Source organism: Mesoplodon bidens (assembly GCF_964165515.1).
Source record: "Mesoplodon bidens genome assembly, chromosome: 5".
NCBI classification, from domain to species: domain Eukaryota; kingdom Metazoa; phylum Chordata; class Mammalia; order Artiodactyla; family Ziphiidae; genus Mesoplodon; species Mesoplodon bidens.
In genome coordinates, this window is record NC_138161.1 from 119,521,535 (window position 1) to 119,543,844 (window position 22,310).

The window sequence follows — 22,310 nt, forward strand, 5'->3', positions numbered from 1 at the left end:
CTTTGTCCAGCCTGGAACAGAGAGGTAGTAAGACAGACTGAAGACATCCTCCCTGCCTCCCCGCTACACACACACAACTACAGGACCAGTTATCTGCCTGAACACACTTAGTCCTTCTGAAGGGTAGACTGAATAAGCTCGGGCAAGTGTCTTAACATCTTAGAGCCTCAGCTTTCTCTTCTGAATAACGGGAATAATAAATCCCTTTCTCGAGACTTCCCTGGCGGTCCAGTGGTTAAGACTCCGAGCTTCCACTGCAGGGGGCATGGGTTCGATCCCTGGCTGGGGAACTAAGATCCCACATGCCATGTGGCATGGCCACAAAAAAAAAAAAATCTCTTTCTCACACAAGGTGAGATAAAAACAAGTATACAAGTGCCTTTTTTTTCTGGTTCTTAATAAATGTTGGTTCACAGTTTTACTCCCTACGTTTCCCATCTGTGTGATTTTGCTGTGGGACATCCCTGTCACTGCTTTAACTTTTCCAGCAAATATGGCTTTCCAGCATTTTAAGCATAACAGAGCCCTGCTAGCAGCTTGGCCATCTCTCTCCGGTTCCTCTGGATGCCGCCCAAATATCTTCACGCTCATGTCTCTCATCGACGCTGAGTGCACTGGGAGCACCCTGCCCCCTTGCCTGCCTGTCATCTGGGTCATGATCACTTGTTTATCCAGTTTTGCTTCCTTCTCATCATCCGTCCTGGCTTCTGTGTACTCTGACAAAATCTGGTGCATTCTCTTGACCTCTCACTCTGGATCCTGTTGGGGTAAAAACCATGTTTATCCTAGGCCCGTTGAAAGCAATGAGGTGGCCTTTCCTTTCTCGGTGCTGCCACATCTGCAGAGACTTGCCCCCGGGTGCGGGGGGAGGGGAGATGCACTCCCCCTGGCAGCCTCCCCGCCCGTGCCTGGGTTGCTAGCTGCGGTGGTAATTGGATTGGCAGTGCACGCCCTAAAAGGTTGTCCTGCAGCTGATACTTTGTTGAAGCTGCAAGGCCAACCCCCTTGGGAGTTCCCTGAAACAGCAGCTGTCTTGTCTTATTAAGGAGAGACATGGGAAAGGTGTTTTGAGGGCAAACGTCTTATCTCAAAGCACAGTGGCTGGGCCTGAACATCTGGAAGGGAGATAGGAAGGCCAAGGCAGAGGGCAGGGTGGCAGCAGCTTGGGACGGTTGGCAGAAAATGCTTCGCTGGCAGTTGAGGATAATGGTTGAATGTTTCCCAAGGACGTAATATGTCCCCTTCAGAAAATTGGGCAATAAGTCCCATACATATTAAAAATGTTGTGCATTTAGGTTCTGAGTGTCCCATGATGCTTGTACACATGTTAGGAAGTATTTTTCATATCCTACCAATATGAAAAATTTAGAAACAAGTGAGCAAAATCGAGAGACTTCCAGATATCTCAATGGGGTATAACTTTCATCAATTAGAACCACTTAAGAAATATGGGGACTATTCTTTGCCTAAGCTGTTAGGGTCCATAGTGAAGACTTGGGTTTGAGGGGGTGAATTCCCTTTAAACTCTAGTGCAGCAGTGTCACCAGAAGTAGAATGTGAGCCCATATCTGTAACTTGACATTTCCTTATAGCTACTTGTATATTTTCTTTTAAATTTTCATTGGAGTATAGTTGATTTACAATGTTGTTAGTTTCTGCTGTACAGTAAAGTGAATCAGTTATACATATAGATGTATCCACTCTTTTTTAGATTCTTTTCCCATGTAGGTCATTACAGAGAATTGAGTAGAGTTCCCTGTGCTATAAAGTAGGTCCTTATTAGTTATCTATTTTATGCCACTTGTATTAATTTCCTCGGGCTGCCATAACAAATGATCATAAACAAGTTGTCAGAAAGTTCCTTTAATTCAGTTCTGGAGGCCAGAGGTCTGAAATCAAGGTGTCGGCAGGGCCATGCTCCCTTTGAAGGGTCTGGAAAGAATCCTTCCTTGCCTTTTCTAGCATCTGGTGGTTCCTGGCAACGCTTGGCCTTTCTTGTTTTTGTTTTTTTTTTTTCCCCCGTGACTTTTGGGATCTTAGTTCCCCGACCAGGGATTGAACCCACACCCATGGTAGTGAAAGCGCGGACTCCTAACCACTGGACTGCCAAGGAATTCCCCTTCCTTGGTTTTATAGTTGTGTCTCTCCAGTCTCCGCCTCCGTTCTCACATGGCATCTTCCCTGAGTGTCAGTGACTCGGCTTCCAAATCTCCCTCTCTCCTTTCTCTTATAAAAATACCAGTTATTGGGCTTCCCTGGTGGCGCAGTGGTTGAGAGTCCACCTGCTGATGCAGGGGACACGGGTTCGTGCCCCGGTCCGGGAAGATCCCACATGCCGCAGAGCAGCTGGGCCCGTGAGCCCTGGCCGCTGAGCCTGCACGTCCGGAGCCTGTGCTCCGCAACGGGAGAGGCCACAACAGTGAGGGGCCCGTGTATCGCAAAAACCAGCAACAACAAACAAACAAACAAAACCCAGTTATTGGTTTTGGGGCCCAGTCTAAAACAGGATAATTTCATCTCAATATCCTTAAGTAGGACTTCCCTGGTGGTACAGTGGTTAAGAATTCGCCTGTCAATGCAGGGGACATGGGTTTAAGCCCTGGTCCGGGAAGATCCCACATGCCACGGAGCAACTAAGCCCATGCATCACAACTACTGAGCCTGCATGCTGCAACTACTGAAGCCCACATGCCTAGAGCCCGTGCTCTGCAACAAGAGAAGCCACCGCAATGAGAAGCCCGCACACTGCAACAAAGAGTAGCCCCCGCTCACCACAACTAGAGAAAACCCGTGCACAGCAACAGAAACCCAACGCAGCCAAAAATAAGTTAAAAAAAAAAATCCTTAAGGAATCCTATTTCCAAATAAATTCCCTTTGTGAGGTTCCAGGTGGTCCTAAACTTTGGGGGGACACTATTCCACCCACCACACCACATTAAAAAAATGAGAGAAAACAATTCCATTTCATTAATTTTAATGTTTTATGTAATATTCCAAAATATCATTATAACGTGATCAATATAACAGAATTCTTAATGAGATATTTTAACATTCTTTTTTCCCCCTTGGACACTAAGTCTTTGAAATTCAGTGCATATCTTACAGTTACAATGCATCTCAACTTGGACTTTCTCTGAGGGCTGCATAGCGGCTTGTGGCTGACTGCCATGTGCTGGCCAACACGCTGACAAAGCTTTTATGCTTCTCAGTGTTTTGCCCTGTACTTTCGCCTTCTCTCCTCTCTTCTCGCCCTCCCTTTACCCTCCTCTTAGCTTAAGGAATAAAAACCTACTTTGTAAAAGCTACTGGGTCCCCAACACTCAGTGGAGGAAACCGAGTTAGCCAGTTTTGAAAGAAAAGTCCTTTATTCAGTTACATTTTTAAGCATCAGGGTTCATTGTTGTACAGTTTATTAAGCACTTCTATCACAAGTGGCGTAAATAAATGTGGTTAATATTTGGGATGTAACATTTTTTGTTGAGTAGGCTATTGGGAGGAATCTCCCTGCCATGAGATTTGTGATCCACCCATTTAGCAGCCCCTCCATGAACGCGGCATTATTCTGTCCTGTTAAGACAAGAAGAGGCACAAACTTTTCTTTCTGGGCTGATTGCTCTGAGTCTTTTGCAATCATGAAGTTAAGATTAATATCTCTAAAAATCTGTGTTGTCTTCTCCAAGAGTTTCAAGCTTGTTACTTTTTGGCTTGAACCTCAGTGAGGGGAGGGGTTGGTTTATAAGCAGCCCCACAGGGAGAAGAGTTTTGGATCCTTGAATTCTTTTTTTTTTTTTTTGTGGTACGCGGGCCTCTCACTCTTGTGGCCTCTCCCGTTGCGGAGCACAGGCTCTGGACGCGCAGGCTCAGCGGCCATGGCTCACGGGCCCAGCCGCTCCACGGCATGTGGGATCCTCCCGGACCGGGGCACGAACCCATGTCCCCTGCATCGGCAGGTGGACTCTCAACCACTGTGCCACCAGGGAAACCCTGGATCCTTGAATTCTTAAATGTGGTCTGTGATAAGAAGGTGGTTTCCACCCTCCCTCACACAACTGATGTATACTGAGCCTCTGTTATTGTTATTGGAATCTCTCCGGAATTATGTTTTCCCTTCAGAGGAATCAATGTTAAAGAAAATTAGCAAGCAACCCATGAATATGAATACCACAGAGAAGAATATAGAGTACAGTGGGAATGTCCCTTCCCCTCCCCAACTTTTGCCCCGTCCCCCATAAGTATGTATCTATCTAGGTCCTCTGTATACCCACCCACATTCATACACACACACACACACACATATTTTTTTGGCTGCATAACCTGCCTTGCGGGATCTTAGTTTCCCCACCAGGGATCGAACCTAGGCCCTTGGCAGTGGAAGTGCAGAATCCTAACCACTGGACCACCATGGAATTGCCCACATTCGTATATATTTAAATTGCTTACTCATTTATTTTTAAAAAACATACATCAGATTATGGTATATATTGTTCTGTGGTTTGCCTTTTCTGCCATTTACCAGGACCTAGAGAGGTTCCACATCAGCACAAATAGTTAGCCGCCTTCTTTTTTTTTTTAAACCATTTTTTAAAAAGTTGAAGTATAGTTAATTTACAATGTTGTGTTAGTTTCAGGTATACAGCAAAGTGATTCAGTTTATATTGTACATACATACATATATACTTTTTAAAATAAACTTATTTATTTTTGCCTGCATTGGGTCTTTGTTGTGGTGTGCGGGCTTCTCATTGCGGTGGCTTCTCATTTCAGACCATGGGCTCTAGGAGCGGGCTCCGGTAGTGGTGGCTCATGGGCTCAGTAGTTGTGGTTCACGGGCTTAGTTGCTGCACAGCATGTGGGATCTTCCTGGACCAGGGATCAAACCTGTGTCCCCTGCATTGGCAGGAGGATTCTTAACCACTGCGCCCCCAGGGAAGTCCCTATATTCTTTTTCAGATTCTTTTCCCTTATAGGTTATTACAAGATATTGAATATAGTTCCCTGTGCTATACAGTAGGTCCTTGTTGTTTATCTGTTTTATATATAGTAGTGTGTATATGTTAATCCCAAACTCCTCATTTATCCCCCGCTCCCCGCTATCCCCTCTGGTAACTTTGTTTGTTTTCTATATCTGTGAGTCTATTTCTGTCTTGTAAATAAGTTCATTTGTATCATTATTTAGATTGCACATATAAGTGATATCATATGATATTTGTCTTTGAGTTACTTCACTTAGTATGATAATCTCTAGGTCCACCCATGTTACTGCAAATGACATTATTTCATTCTTTCTTAGACCTAAGTAATATTCCATTGTGTATGTAATATATATACATACACAATGGAATATATACATACACAATGGAATATTACTTTATATATATATATAAATATATATATATGTATCCCACGTCTTTATCCATTAATCTGTCGATGGACACTTAGGTTGCTTCCATGTCTTGAGTTAGCCTTATTTATTTATTTATTTTTTAATTTGGCCACACTACGCAGCATGTGGGATCTTAGTTCCCTGACCAGGGTTCGAACCTGCTGCTTCCGAATGCGGCCCCTGCATTGGAAGCACAGAGTCTTAACCACTGGACCTCCAGGGAAGTCCCTAGCGTTATGTTTGATAAAGGTGGTACAATAGTCGGTAGTAACAAGCTACATAATTTAATAAATTCTTCTCTTGATCAAATTTTAGATGACATATATATGATATATATAAGATGACCTATATATATTTTGCTTTAATAAACAGTATACAAATATCGTTGAGCACATGTGAATATTTCTGTAGGTGCCCTTCCTAATTGTGCTGTCGGGCCAAAGGGCAGGAACATTCCAATTTGACTTCCAAAAGGCTGCACCAGTGTTTCCTCCCACACATGTGTATGAGGTGCATGTTTCCCCCGCAAGATGTCAACCTTTTATTTTTATTTTTTGGCAAACTAATTAGTGTGAGGAAATAGATCACAGGGTTTTTATCTTTTATTTATTTATTTTTCTTGTTTTTGCTTTTTAAAAATTTCATCACAGGGCTTTTAATTTTTTATTTCCCCATTAATAGTTACTTTGACCACTTTGTACAGGTTTGTTTGTTATTAGCATTCATTTTTCTTGGAATCACTTGGATTTGCCATTTTGTTTCTATCAGACTGCCTTTTCAAATTGTTTTGTAGATGATCTATATATGCTCTGGATCTTAATACTTTGATTATGGGTTGTAAGTGTATACTCTCTCAACTGATCCTGATTTACAAAATTTATAGATTAAGAATTGATATCTTTACACTGTTCAGTCTTCCTACCAAGAACAATGCATATTTCTTCATTTATTCATCTTTAGTAGACAGTTGTAGTTTTTTGAATATAGGTCTTACTCATCTTGAAGTTTTGTCCCTAAGTATTTGATGGCTCTTGCTATTAGGATCTTTTTTTTTCTGTTACATTTTCTGAGTGGCTATTGGTGATGGAAAAGCTTCTGAGTTTTATGTTGCTCTTATATCCAGCCAGTTTATTAATTTCTTTATTAGTTTTGATAATCTTTAAGAATTGCCTAGCAATATTCATAGTTTTTGTGTATTACTAGTACAGTGTTGAACTCTGGGCATATTCAGGACTTTCTTGTTTTGGTGACTTTAATAGGAATGATTTTTTTTTTTTGGCTGTGCTGCATGGCATGTGGGATCTTAATTCACTGACCAGGGATCGAACCTGTGCCCCCTGCATTGGAAGCGCAGTCTTAACCACTGGACCACCAGGGAAGTCCCAGTAGGAATGATTTTATGTCTATTTAGTATAATGTTTGCTTTCAAGGTAATAAAATTTTCTTCTATACCAAATTTGCTATTTTTTTTTAAAAATCAGAAATTAATTTTGAATGCTTTGAAAAGCTTTTTTGGGCATCAGTCGTAATTATTTTCTCTTCCTTTAATTTGTTAATGTATCAATTAATTTGTTTCAAATGATCTGTCTTTGCATTCCTGTAATAAAGTTTAGTTATTATGTACTGGTCAAGATGCATGATATTGGATTGTGTAGTGTCAAATTAAAAAAAAAATTTATTTATTTTGGCTGCGCCAGGTCTTAGTCGTGGCACGCAGGATCTTTGTTGCAGCATGCGGACTTCTTAGTTGTGGCATGAGGGCTTCTTAGTTGTGGCATGTAGGATCTAGTTCCCCAACCAGGGATCGAACCTGGCCCCCTGCATTGGGAGTGCGGAGTCTTACCCACTGGACCACCAGGGAAGTCCCCCTGTATTGTTGAATTTGATTTATAAGTATTTCATTTTTGTTTTTGTGAGGTTGCGCTGGTGACTTTTTCTATGTTTTTTTGCTCTCTGTATTTTGTTTTACTGTTAGGGTTATACTGAATTCATAGAATGATATGTGTTTTTTAATCTTTTTCTAATGCTTTGGCACAGTTTTCAATACCAATGACCTGGTTTCCTGCTGCCCAATATGGTAGCCATTAGCCACAAATGACAATTGAGTACCTGAAACGTGGCTTGTTTGGGTTGAGATGTGCCATGTCAGATATCCCTTGGGTTTTGAAGACTTAGCATAAAAAACTATGTTGGGGCTTCCCTGGTGGTGCAGTGGTTGAGAGTCCTCCTGCCAATGCAGGGGACACGGGTTCGTGCCCCGGTCCGGGAAGATCCCACATGCCGCGGAGCGGCTGGGCCCGTGAGCCATGGCCGCTGAGCCTGTGCGTCCGGAGCCTGTGCTCCACAGCGGGAGAGGCCACAACAGTGAGAGGCCTGTGCACTGCAAAAAAAAAAACTATGTAAAATATCTTATTTATAATATTTTTATACCAATTCCATATTAAAATGGTAACATTTTAGATGTTATATGAAATAAATTTATTATTTAAATTAATCTCACCTACTTTTACTTTTTGAAATCTGGCTACTAGAAAATTTAAAATTTTGTCTGTGGTTCACATAATATTTATGTTGGATGACCCTTGAGAATTAACCAGAATGTTCTTATAAAACTATCTGGACCTGGGTCCTTTTTTAGGAGTAGATTTTTGACCCCCTTTTCACTTCTTCTAGGATTGTTAGAAACTTTACTACTTATTAAATCAGGTTTGATAATTTATATTTTCTGAGGGAAGTCAGGAAGTCACCTGTTTCATCTAGTTTTTCAAATTTATTGGTATAAAGTTCTACAGAGTACTTATTTAAGCTATAAAATAAGTCTGTAGTTTTATGTCCTTTCTCACTTCTTTCTTTCCCTCTTGATTAGACTTGACAAGAGTTTGTTTAATTTAATGTTCTTTTCAAAAACCATTTATTATACTGGGTAGGTATATGCTTTTGTTCATTATTGAGTTCCTTAAATATTTTTTGCATTAATTTCTTTTGTCTATTTTCCTTGAGTTTTTTACAATTTTCCTTGAGTTTTTTACTTTTTTTCTAGATTATTGAGTTGAATGATTAATTCATTTATTTTTAATCTTTCTGCTTTTTCCCGTAAATGCATTTAAGGGTCTTTGTTTTTCTTTTATGTGTTGCCTTAACCATATCCCATAGGTTTTGATATATTGTGTTCTTACTGAGTGATTGTGTATATGTAACCTTGCCATTTCTTTCTTTTCACATCCACTCTGTTATAAAAATGTCCACCAAGGTCACCCCATGAGCCTTTTGAGTGACTTCCCATTGTTCTCACGTGTGGTGGGAATGGAGCTGATTGATTCTTCTAGGAGCATCACTTTTTTTTTTAAGATTTTTATTGGAGTATAGTTGATTTACAATGTTGTGTTAGTTTCTGCTGTACAGTAAAGTGAATCAGTTATACGTATACGTATGTCCAGTCTTTTTAAATTTTCTTTACCCATATAGGTCATTACAGGGTATTGAGTAGAGTTCCTTGTGCTATACAGTAGGTCCTTATTAGTTATCTATTTTACATATAGTAGTGTGTATGTGTCAATCCCAATCTCCCAGTTTATCCCTCCCCACCTTCCCCCTTGGTAACCATAAGTTTGTTTTCAACATCTGTGACTCTCTGTTTTGTAAATAAGTTCATTTGTATCATTTTTTTTTAGATTCCACATGTAAGTGATATCATATGATAGTTGTCTTTCTCTGTCTGACTTACTTCACTTAGTATGATAGTCTCTAGGTCCATTCATATTGCTGCAAATGGCATTATTTCATTCCTTTTTATGGTGGAGTAATATTCCATTGTGTGTGTGTGTGTGTGTGTGTGTGTGTATATACCACATTTTCTTTATCCATTCATCAGTTGATGGACATTTAGGTTGCTTCCATGTCTTGGCTATTGTGAATAGTGCTGCTGTGAACATAGGGGTACATATATCTTTTCAAATTAAGAGTTTTGTCTGGATAATGCCCAGGAGTGGGGTTGCTGGGTCATATGTGTGAGGGGCATAACTTTTTATTTGTAAGCTGTCCAATCTTTTGCTCAGTAAGAGCTGTGATTCTCTAGTGATTGGGGCCAGTATCCTGAAGCTACTTTCATTGGCTGCATCCTCTTCAGGTCCTTGCTTTAAAGTATTAACTGTTGTAGTTCATCATGACTTACAGAGCTCTCGTTCCAGCTCATCCTTCACCTAACAGGGCACTCCTGGCATATTACCATCATCTTTATAACCACTTGTGTTCACTCTAGCGCCTACCCACATTCATTACTTAATGCCCCCACCAGTCTTGTGAGATAGGTATTTTATACTCATTTTATAGCTTGGGAAGCTTAGGGAGGTTAAGGGGTTTACCCCGGGTTCATACAGTTAGTAAATGTTGGAGCTAAGATTTGAAACCACATTTATATCACTGTGAGGCCCACCCTTCTGACCACGGCTTTGATACTGTGTACCTGCAGCCTTTCTACCAGCTTCACCCTAAGATGGAACATTTTGCTGACCGTGAGTTTGCCTCCCTTCCTTTCCCTATCGTTGCTGGGGGTTGGTCGAGGGCAGGGTGCTGAAGGGCTGCGGAGGAAGGGGACAAGTCCTTGCGGGAGGGCTCAGAAAGGACCCCTTCCCCAGTCTCCTGCCAGCCTCTTGTGATGGAGGATTGCCTCAACCTTCCCGGCTCCCTTTTCCTCTGCCCCGTTTCTCCATCCCTGCCCTCTCGGCTGCTTCAGAGTCTGAGGAAACCATATATCATGAAAGAACATCCTAGTCCTAGGGCTTTGCTGCAGGAACATCCAGTCTCATTCTCCCAGGTTATCTGGGAAAATTTCCAGGAATCTAGTTGCTAAGCAGAGCTTCAGGAGGAATCTGATTCAATCCCAAAGTCTTATCTATTTTAGGCCAATGGTTCAACCTTTTGTTTGTAATTTCGGTTGAATTTTTAAGGTAAATATTATGACATAAAAAAGCAAGGGCGGACTTCCTTGGTGGTGCAGTGGTTAAGAATCCGCCTGCCATTGTTTTTTGAGGCAGTGTGCGGGGTTAGTGTGGTCTTTGTGAGCTTCCACCATGGTGCACCGGACCAGGGCCAGAAGGTGCAGAAGGTGATGGTGCAGCCCATCAATCTCATCTTCAGATACTTGCAAAATAGATCTCGGATTCAGGTGTGGCTTTAGGAGCAAGTGAATATGTGGATAGAGGGCTGTATCATTGGTACTGATGAGTATATGAACCTCGTACTAGATGATGCAGAAGAGATTCATTCTAAAAGTCAAGAAAACAACTGGGTCGGATCATGCTAACATTACTCTGCTCCAAAGTGTCTCCAACTAGAAATGATCAATGAAGTGAGAAGTTGTTGAGAAGGCAATACAGTTTTTTTAGGTGTCCTTTGTTAGGAGTGTAGTTCTAAAGCATTTATTCATATTGTTTTGCTCACCTTTATGTTATTACCAGGTGACAATAAATGCTGTAGAATTGTTTTTATTAAAATATTTAGGGCTTCCCTGGTGGCGCAGTGGTTGAGAGTCCGCCTGCTGATGCAGGGGACACGGGTTCGTGCCCCGGTCCAGGAAGATCCACATGCCGCGGAGTGGCTGGGCCCATGAGCCATGGACGTTGAGCCTGCGCATCTGTAGCCTGTGCTCCGCAACGGGAGAGGCCACAACAGTGAGAGGCCCGCGTACTGCAAAAAAAAAAAAAAACATATATATATATATATTTACATTGTTTCCTTCTAAAAAAAAAAAGAATCCGCCTGCCAATGCAGGGGACACGGGTTCGAGCCCTGGTCCGGGAAGATCCCACATGCCGTGGCGCAACTAAGCCCGTGAGCCACAACTACTGAGCCCATGTGCCACAACTGCTGAAGCCCATGTGCCTAGAGCCCATGCTCCACAGAGATTTCTTGTGTCTCAGTATACAGGCCTGTGAGTGTCGTGCAGTGGGCACTCATGGTTTGAAAAATAGATAGATGGCGCAGGAAAGAAAGCAGGAAAGGCTCGTGTTTTATCTACTCTTTAATTAATTAATTAATTAATTAACTTATTTATTTATTTTTGGCGCGTTGGGTCTTTGTTGCTGCCCGCGGGCTTTCTCTAGTTGTGGTGCACGGGCTTCTCATTGAGGTGGCTTCTCTTGTTGCGGAGAACAGGCTCTAGGTGCACGGGCTTCAGTAGTTGTGGCTCGCGGGCTCAGTAGTTGTGGCTCACGGGCTCTAGAGTGCATGGGCTTAGTTGCTCCGCAGCCTGTGGGATCTTCTCGGACCCGGGATCGAAGCCACGTCCCCTGCGCTGGCAGGTGGATTCTTAACCACTGCACCACCAGGGAAGTCCCTTATCTACTCTTTTCCTTCTCCTCCCTGTGCATTCTTCCCACCACCCTGCAAATGCAGAGAGAGCCCACCCCATTAGCAGTGTCTTCTGAGCTAATCCAGTCTGCACACTGTGTGAAAAGCAGTGGGGAGGTCCCATCAGACCCAAGCACATACTGAGGGGTTTCTTACCTGTGGACTCAGAGCTTTATGTCCAGCCTGTTTTGTCCAGGCTGATGGCTCTTCTCGTAGATGTGGAGTGTATGGGATTGATTCAGAGCACGCTGGCTTCTCAGCTTCCTGTAATGAGGAACTTCATGCTTAACTAGGTCACCGTCTCTCTGAGAATCTGGAGTCACAGATGCTGGCTCTGGTGGGTTTAATTCTGGTCTATACAGACTTCCTGCCAGTTTTACTTCCTGCCCCGAGCCAGCCTGCCAAAGAAGGAGACTTAGGCTGTGGTTGCTAACCTGCCAAGATGCAAAATCCATCAGGTTTGTCAAAAGCTAAAGGGGTTGCTGAGGCAAACTGAGGACAGACTCCCAAGTCACATGATTCCTCAGCGTCCTGAACTTCAGTCCTTATCCAGTTGACCCCAAACCCTAACATAAATCCTTGGCCTTACTAAGTTAGGAAACCCTTGACTAGGCAACTCGGCACATTTATGACAATCCTGTGTTCCCTCGGTGGGCCTTATAAAGTTCTGGATTGTATTAGGAATTATGGTGTTTCTCCATGTGATAGAATGCATCATTGGTCCTGGACTGGAAGTAAACAGAAGAAGGAAATAGGATGATTGCTCATGTAATTTAGGGACAGGAAAATGGATGGACTTTTTTTTTTTTTTTTTTTTACCTTAGTGATTGCCATTAAAGAAAAAGAAAAAAGCAAGTGGGGATGGTTGACCCTAATGACTAAAGGAAAAAGTGAAAGAGAAAGAAATGAGTTTGGAGACACCCTGCCTCATGTCTTTGTGCTCCATTCCTGTCCCTGCTTCAAGCCTGGAGGATCCTGTTTGAGAGGAAGGGAAGAGATCAAGTAACCAGGCTAAAGTCTTTATCATTGCCCGGGAGGCCTTATAGGATTCCCCGCCACGTCCACCTTACCTCGCTGTCTGCGGCTCTTTCCTTTACTTGCTGTGCTGTAGCCGTGCTGGCCTTTGTGTTGAGCAGACCAGGCATGCTTGCCTTTTCGCTGGCTGTTTCCTCTGCCTGGGATGCTCTTCCGCCAGGTCCCTAATGGTCAAGCCTTTGGTTGAATGCCACCTTCTCTAAAAGGCCTGGTTAAAATGGCACATTCGATCTCACTGTCCACCGAACCCCCTTGTATCCATCGCTCCATCTTTCTTTCCGATCACTGTCACTCTCTGACATACTGTATGATGTGCTTATTGGTGTTGCCTGTTTGCCCTCTCCTGCAGCACCCCAGTGTCAGCTCCTTGAGGACAGGCAGGATCTTTCTTCATTCCCTTCCATACCCAGCAAAAGTACCCGGCCCATAGTAGAACCTCAGCACATACTGTGATAGTGAGTGACTCAGTATGCATAGTAGTCTTTGTCTGGCTTAGAATGTAGTTCTCCAAACTCAGGGTTTCTGGCTATCACTGTTTTCTCTTCTTAGGTTTGTCCTGCTCTCCTTAATTAACTTGTTTTGTCATCACTTTTCTTTTTCCAACCAAACGCCATTTCGGAAAGGGCAGTGGGATCAGACCAAGCGCTCAGAGAAGCTGGGGGCTGTGGGAGTCCCTTCAAGTAGCTCTCCCATGATTAGAAGAGGAGGGGTCCACTGGGGGGGGGTGTCCCTTAGCCCTCCGGAGACTGTCGGGCTACTTTCCGGGGAGCAGGTTCTCATGAGTGTCCCCCTCAAGAACATGGCCTCGGAGACCTTTCCAAGTCTCTAAGGAGGTGGATGGTTCACGGCAGAGAATTTCAGGGCCTGGCTCAGCTTAGTAGCAGAGCAATGGGGGTAACGGTAGGTCCTGCCTAGTGCCTGGCCAAACAGAGGAGTGTGACGGGGGCTACTGGCGGGGGGCTGCTCTGTTGGGGTACCTGGTGTAAGGCCCTTCCTCGGGCCCATCCTTCCCCATCCGCGCTGTGATGAAATGTGAGGCGCTGTTGGGTTGGGCTTGCCAGGTTCACGGGGCCCCCTGGAGAGCACTTACCATCCAAAGCAGATTTTTCTTCTTCCACCTTGAGCCTTCCTGCCTTACCAATTATTTATTCTTTCTTTTCTTACTCTCCTATATACACGCCTATACTTCAGAAACCGTTCCTCTCTTGGAGAGTTTTCTGTGTGAGGTCAAGGCAGCAGCCATTCTGGAATTTTCTACAAATCAGACTCCTGTTAACTTCAGCCATCTGGTACACGAGGGGATGGAGGGTGGGGTGGGGGGCAGGATCCAAAGCAGGGAGGAGAGACGTCTGAGGGAACAAAAGATCTAACACGAAGCCCAAGCACAGAAATCTACTGCGATTTGTTTCAAGGCCAGTGCTGTCCAGTGGAAGTGTAATGTGAACCACATGTGTAATTTTAAAAGTTCTGGTGGTCACATTAAGAAAAGTAAAAAGAAACAGGTCAAATGAATTTTAATATCTCTTATTTAACTCCATGTATCTAAAATATTGACATTTCAACATGTAATGAATATGAAAATTACTGAGACTTTTTTTCCCTCACACCCGTCTTCTAACTCTGTGTATTTTACACCTACAATGCATTTCAATGTACACAAGCCATATTTCAAGTGAGCAATAGCCACACGTGGCTTGTGACTCCCGTATTGGACAAAGCACGTAGAAGGCCCAGAATGAATCTGCCTGTGTCTCATGTTGTTCTAACAATTAACTTTTTGGTTTCCCAGCCACAGCAGATTTGAAGCAGTAAATAAGAGAGGGATGGAGTGGTGAAGGATACACCAGAAGTAGGCAGAATTCTAAGTGGCTTGAGTCATTCAGTGCAAGCCTTCCACATTGCCTTCCACAACTTACGACCCCTGAATACCCAGCATGGTAGCTTGGTAGAGTAACTGGGAATAATCAATATCTTTCCATCCTTGTCCTCTCCTTCACCACCCAAGTCATCACTGAAATGCTCAATCATATTCGCTGTTCTCTAAGAAGGTGGGGAAGTGTGAAGTAAGTGGAGGAAGTTAAGGAAGATTTCTACCAAGCATTGCTAAAATAATAGTATTCTAGTCCAGGAGGCCTGGGAAATACACAGAGGTAGAAATCCCAGACGACGTGGCGAGCCCTGTCCACTTCTACAGCTGGGACCCCCCAAAGGACTTGGAGGACCCTGCACGTGTGGCTTCAACTGCTGTGTCCTTCCTCATGTCCCCAAGATTGCTGACTTCTTCAGTTCTGCGGGGCAGAGTTGCGGCTAGAGCCCCAGCTGTGTTGCAGGGACCTCAGGAGTCTGGCTCATCCCTTTGGGAAGCTTCATGGATGGACTCCCTTGGAATTGACCCCCCATGGAGGCTCGCTTGGGGCGGTATTACCGAAGTGTATGGGATGGTCCTTTTTCTGAGGCAGTACTTGGATTCCAGCCAGCAGAAAAGAAACCCAAACCAAAAACACAACAAAAAACCCGAAGGCCCAAGTCACACACCTTCTTTGCTTTCTTTCTGTATTCGTTTCTTGTGAATATAGAGAATATTATTAAGTCTGGAGTGGGGTGGGTAGCTGTCACGTGACTAGAGTGTATTATTCGCGTGTAATACATTCAGTCCATTGCTGCCTGTTACATAACGTTGTTTCTCTATTCATTTTTTTTTAGGCTGAGGAATCTTGTAAATGTAATGGCTGGAAAAACCCCAACCCTTCTCCCACTCCCCCCAGAGCCGACCTGCAGCAAATAATCGTCAGTCTGACGGAATCCTGCCGGAGTTGTAGCCATGCCCTCGGTGAGTTCCTAAATCTTCAAGGAGACCAACGATGTCATTGTTGCCTGCAAGTTCTAACTCACTGAATTAGCGGGTTAACCAGACTTGCACACCTCACCTCCATATGAGGCAACAAAAGAGACTCTTTAGCTTCATGAGTCTGCTGGGGAGGCTTCACGTGGGAGACAAATCCTGCACTGTTTGCATGGATTCCTCATCTGTCTCTTCCCGGTTTTCCCTAAGAGCTAGTTGACTGGGACGGAGTTGGCGGGGGAGTGAGGGAGAAGGGGATTGCCAAATAAGATGAAACGTGGCAACCAAGCTACTTAGATTAACACGTAACATGTCCTGATTCTGATTCTCATTTTTCTTATTATTTTCTGATTCCCTGAACTTTCTGGGAATGCTTCATTTTATCTTCATATTCTTTAGTTTCCTGTGTCTGCTAGCTCTTTTCTTCCTTGGGGTTGTGCTTAGTAAATATTTACTTGTGTTTTCCCTTTCAACTTTCTTATCTGTCCCTGCAGGATAATCATTGTCAGCCTGGCCATATAGACTCTGCCAGAATCAGTCAACAGGCCTGTGCTAATATGTTCTGTGTCCTGATCCTACTTTTAGGATACAGGTTTTCTTTTTAAATTGTATTTTGTTTGAGTGGGTAAGGTTACTGAGAAATTCGTTTTCCCGAGATATTAAAATTCCAGTTCCCAAGGGATCTGGGACTCTTGTACTTATTTTATTTACTTTTCTGCCTTCAGCTATCTGGTCTCCCAAAGAACGTCTCTGTGTACAGTTTACTGTCCAGTGTTGCAAGGACGCAGCGCCAAACATTCTCACTAATGTACTTTGGCCTTTTCCATCTGACCCTTGATAAGGGGGTGGCTCCATTTGTTTATTTATTTTTTTATTTAAACTTTATTTATTTATTTTTGGCTGTGTCGGGTCTTAGTTGCGGCACACAGGATCTTTCATTGTGGCACGAGGGCTTCTCTCTAGGTGTGGCGCATGGGCTCCAGAGTGCCTGGGCTCTGTAGTTGCAGTGCTCTGGCTTAGTTGCCCTGTGGCATGTGGGATCTTAGATCCCCGACCAGGAATTGAACCTGCATCCCCTGCATTAGAAGGTGGATTCTCAACTGCTGGACCACCAGGGAAGTCTCTATTTATTTAGACTTTTTATTTTATATTGGAGTATAGTTGATTAACAATGTCATGTTAGTTTCAGGTGTACAGCAAAGTGATTCAGTTATACATATACATGTATCTATTCTTTTTCAAATTCTTTTCCCATTTAGGTTGCTACATAATATTGAGCAGAGTTCACTGTGCTATACAGTAGATCCTTGTTGGTTATCCATTTTAAATATAACGTGGGTACATGTCAATCCCAAACTCCCTAACTATCCCTCTCACACACCCTTCCCCTCTGATAACCATAAGTTCATTCTCTACGTCTGTGAGTCTGTTTCGGTTTTGTAAATAAGTTCATTTGTATTATTTTTTAAAGATTCTACCTATAAGCGATATCATATGATATTTGTCTTTGTGTGATTTACTTCACTGAGTATGACAATGTCTAGGTCCATCCATGTTGCTACAAATGGCATTATTTCACTCTTTTTTATGGCTGAGTAATATTCCATTATATACATGTGCCACATCTTCTTTATCTATTCATCTGTCAATGGACATTCAGGTTGTTTTCATGTCTTGGCTATTGTGAATAGTGCTGCTGTGAACACTGGGGTGCGTGCATCCTTTTGGATCATGTTTTTCTCCAGATATATGCCCAGGAGTGGGATTGCAGGGTCATATAGTATGGGTGGCTCCTTTTAGCCATCATCTTTCTCTAAAGCTTCCTGCTGATGTCAGATGGTGGTGCATCAGCCTTCGTTAGCCTGGAGTTAGGTCTAGTCTGAAGTGTTATTTTGTACTCAGCTGGAGAGGATTTCAGTCCTTATAGAGCAAAAAAGTAGATACTAGTGTGATCTCCTCAGGAAGTTACTGCACTGGAGTGACCTTCTGAGAAAAGGAAATAGAGAACATCAATCTCACAAGAGAAATAAAAGCATTGATAATCACATCTATGTGTTGATTTAACTGGTGTCTCAAATAATGTAAGTTCTGAGTTTTGAAGCAGCCAGTGCAAAGGACAGATGCCAAAAGTCACAGGAATATCTTTGCTTTTAACTCACCTTTTCCACTATCGATCCCTGAGTGATGCCCTTTAGAATTGCCTCAGGAAATATGATGCAGTAGAGAACTCCTTAAACACTGGACTTGAACTGTATTTGGTATTGATTGGGAAATCCTATTATCCTACACCAATTAACATTTAAAAACAGAGTTCTTTTTCTTTGTTAGCTGCACAGATTGTCTCCTTTCTGAGCAGGTCAACACACAGGAATGCCCAAAGGCAGAAACAGCCTTTCTCAAAGAAAAGCCAACTTTGTTCCCTTTTATATTTCTTAACAAGCTTTGAAAACAAGTACCCTTATTTGACAATACATAATCGAGGATGGAAAAAAAGGGTACATATCCTTTGACCTGACAAATCCATGCCAGAAAGTTAACGTAAATATAAATTAAGACGTGCCTTCAGATTAAAAGGACAGCTATTATAGCCATATTCATGATATTAAATAAACTAGAAACAATCTAAATATCCCAATGGAGGAGATCCTTGGTTGAATTATGAAAATATATATTATGAAATTCAATATGGCTGTTAACAAAAGGTGTGTTTTCCAGCATGGAATGATATTCTTAATGTATTATTAATGAAAAAAGCATGTCAGAAAGCAGCTTAATTGGAGGACTAAATGACAGGATCCAGCAGCGCAAGTTCAAATCCTTGCTCAACAGCCAGTAGCTGTGAGTTGCGGCATATTATGTAATCAGCCTGGCCCTCCAGTTTTTCAGTTCTGAAATGGAGTTAATAATAGTATTTACCTCATGGGAGCGTCGTGAGGATTAAGTGAATGAACACCTATCAGAATTTTAGCACAATACCTGGAAGATTAATGTGTTCTTATTACTCTTATTAGGATTCTTTACTTCAAACAACAGATGGGAACTCTGTCCAGTTTGAATGAGAAAACCGTATTCATAAGAAGAGTACTGGTCGCTTCCACAAGCCGGAAACAGAGGGAAACCCGGTATCAGGTCCTGGGATCCCAGCTGCAGGAATTCATGGGCCTTCTGTCCAGGACCCTGTATGATTCAGGTCCATTAACCTCTGTTCCTGGGAGTATTGGTTCAGGATTTAAATCATCAGAGGAGGGGCTGATTCGTGTGGTATCTGTCACTCGCCCAGCCCTGAGTTTCACCCTGTGAGAACTACCCGGAAGGTGGTCATTCCCAAATGCAGGGCTGCTGACTTGAGAACAGCTCCATGAGGATAATCTCATTTCTTTAGGTTAGATAATATTTTAATACATACGAACAGGAGATGATCTGGAAAGATATGTGTTGCATTGCTGACAGTGATTTTCTCAGGGTATTGGGGCTGTAGGCGTTTTAAAAATATTTTCCCCCTGTCGGTTCCTTTCTCTTCTCTATTTGGTTTGCTTTCTTAGAATTGGGATGTCTGCATATTTTCAAATGCTCTTGGAATTACTGCCCAAATGCCATAGATTATTTATTGGTCTTAGTGCCGGGGCTTGAGAAAACTTTTTCCTCTTCTAGAAGGAGGATTATGCCTCCTCCCCAACCCCTTTTTTTAAAGAACCCCCCCCCCCCCGCTTTTTTTTTTTTGGCCAGGCTGCAAGGCTTGCGGGATCTTTGTTCCCTGACCAGAGATTCAACCTGTGCCCCCAGCAGTGGGAGCCTGGAGTCCTAACCACTGGACTGCCAGGGAATTCCCTTTAAAAATTTTTATTGTGGAAGCTTCCACATATGTATCAAGGTAGGAAGAATCATTTAATAAACAGCCTTGTATCCATCAGCCAGCTTTAACAATGATTAACATTTGACAATTTCCCTCCCCACTTTTTTTTTTTTTTGCCAGGCATCTTTTCTTATTCCTGCACATGACTTCTTAAATATTACCAACAAAGTAGAGGTTGGGGTCTAGGGAATTCTGTCCAGCGTCATGCAAGCTTGAATTCTCAAAAACATTTTGATTTGTATGCACTGTGCTATTTTCACAGTTACTATTCTGAGTATGATGAATTTAGATCCTACAATATATGTAGTGTTCTTGGACTTGTCAAAACAAAACACTCAGGCGTATCGATTGAGATGGTGTCTGTTCTGTTGATTTGCTGTTGGGTGTCCTTTGGCTCAGCCATACACGGTCTTTTGACAGTGAGCTCTGGTTTCACGCGGTCTCCTGACAGCGACTTGCATCCCAGGCGTCCTTGGCCTGCCTTAATTTGATACCCTTGTGTGTCTCCTGGGTGTCAAACGCAGGGCTACTGCAGGCTGATGGGCTGATTAAATAGAAAGAACATTCGGGCAGGAGTTAGAAACTAACAATTCTACGCCTGGCTTGGCAGTTTACCAGTCCCCTAACCGCTTTGCTGTTCAGTATCTTCATCCACAGAATGCAATTGTTAGTCTAGACCTACACTGTCTAATACTATAGCCACTTGCTACATTTGGCTAATGAGCCCTTGAATTGTAGCTGCTCTAGATTGAGATGAGCTGTAGGTGTGAAACACAGGTCAGATTTTGAAAGCTTAGTATGAAAAAAAAAGTGAGATATCTCATTAATTTTGATTACATGTTGAAATGATAATATTTTGGCTATTTTGGGTTAATAAAATGTATTATTCAAATCAATTTCACCTGTTTCTTTTTTCAGTGTTGCTACTGGAAAACTTAAAATTACATGTGTGGCTTGCATTATATATCTACTGGATAGTGCTGGCCTAGAACATTCTACTCCATTCTCTGAAATTATTTGATATTTGGGATTGGTATAAGTACATTCAGTTTATAAAAATTTGGCGAAGGATACTAACAAAGTACTTCAGTTGGCCCAAACATGTCTCCTTACTTTAGTATTAATCAAAATTTCTTATTTTGGGACTGCTTGTTTAAATAGCAACCTCCTTTTATGACCAGGACAGTAGGAAACACCATTGTGATCAAAACACAATTGGAATTTTTGTTGTCATTTTGGAGTCCATTGTTCTGAACTGTGCCTGAACATACTGAGTATGAAATTTGACTATTGATCATTTTTTGCAGTTTTAGGAAGGTTTCTGATTTTTTTTCCTTTTTTTTTTATTTTAATTTTTTTTTATTTTTGGCTGCATTGGGTCTTCATTGCTGCGCGCGGGCTTTCTCTAGTTGTGGCGAGCAGTGGCTACTCTTCGTTGCGATACGTAGGCTTCACTTTGCAGTGGCTTCTCTTGTTGTGGAGCATGGGCTCTAGGTGCATGGGTTTCAGTAGTTGCAGCACGTGGGCTCAGTAGTTGTGGCTCGCGGGCTCTAGAGCGCAGGCCCAGTAGTTGTGGCACATGGGCTTAGCTGCTCCGTGGCATGTGGGATCTTCCCAGACCAGGGATCAAACCGGTGTCCCCTGCATTGGCAGGCAGATTCTTAACCACTGCACCACCAGGGAAGTCCCGGTTTCTGATTGTTTTTTAATGTCATCAGTTTTTTTCTGATACACACACGTATATTTAAACATCACAGAAGTGGAAATTGGTATATATTCCTATGGTTACCTCTGCTTACCTGCTTATTTACGGTAGAAACTTTCCAAGGAAAGTAAAGACCAGCATTAACAGTTACACCAGAGCTTATTTCTTGAACAGTATGAAGTATCTTACCAGTATTTTTCTCATGGACTATTGATCCAACATCTCTTCTCTGGCTTTGCCGCATTTGCAAACCCCTTCACCACTTAATCATACCTGGTCCCCATTTACACATGTCCTGGGCAGATACCAAGTGACAGACGTATGGGGCCCGGCCAGCACACAGACACAGCCGCCTGGGTCAGGTCTGCGTATTCCTCTTGGCTGGGGGTCCTCTGTTTTTCTACACGGGCTTCAGAGCTGTCAGGACCTGTGAGTCTGGTACAGCCGCAGTTAGGGGATAAACCTGGTAGCATTTTTTGTGCTCACCTGATGCAGGTTGTTACTTTTCCCTGTGCTCCTCGGGCCTCGAAGTCCTGTGGATGTTGTCTGAGTGCACCTCCCGCCAGCTCTGCCTGGATTCAGGCTGCTTCTCTGCCTTCTGTGGTTGCATCTGCAGCAGCACCTGGAGGCCCCATTTCCATGCTTGCGCACCTGGCTTCCCAAGAAAGCACTAGCGACCTAATGTGGTCACATCCTCCTGCTTCCAGCCCACTGGGCAGCCTCTCATTCTCAGGATGAAGGCCCACTTCAGCTGGGTGTGCGAGGTGGGTCAGGCCTTTCCTCCTCCTGGGTTGCATTTTGGTCCCTGGGCTGCTCCACCTTCTCTGAAGGGTCTGCACACTTTCTCCCACCTCTGCCTTGGATGTGGAGGTGCACAGCACCTGCCATGCCTCTCCTTCTTTCTCTGCTGGGGGAACCCTACTCACCTCCAAGGCCTGACTATCCCAGCCCTTGGCGCAGACAATAAAGGACTTCCTGGAGCTGCACTGCAGTGTTCCTGCTTGTATAACTATAGTTCTCTATACACCCTTATTGGTTTTCTATACTGGACTGAGATGAAGGACTGACTTTTTCTCTAGTTCCTAATACATTTAGTTCCTTGGATGTAATTGGATTGTTTCTTTATTAGTAGATATCCATTACA

General features: G+C 43.1%; 1 protein-coding gene across 2 annotated transcripts in view; it reads left to right on the plus strand.

The window, feature by feature from the left end:
* The window catches only part of KAT2B (lysine acetyltransferase 2B), a 104,969-nt gene that overhangs the window by 18,636 nt on the left and 64,023 nt on the right, over positions 1-22,310 (plus strand). For both annotated transcript variants that reach the window (XM_081235818.1, XM_081235819.1), the window contains exon 2: positions 15,470-15,596. In XM_081235818.1, coding sequence (XP_081091944.1) covers positions 15,470-15,596 — 127 coding nt within the window. The remainder of the gene's footprint in view (positions 1-15,469; positions 15,597-22,310) is intronic.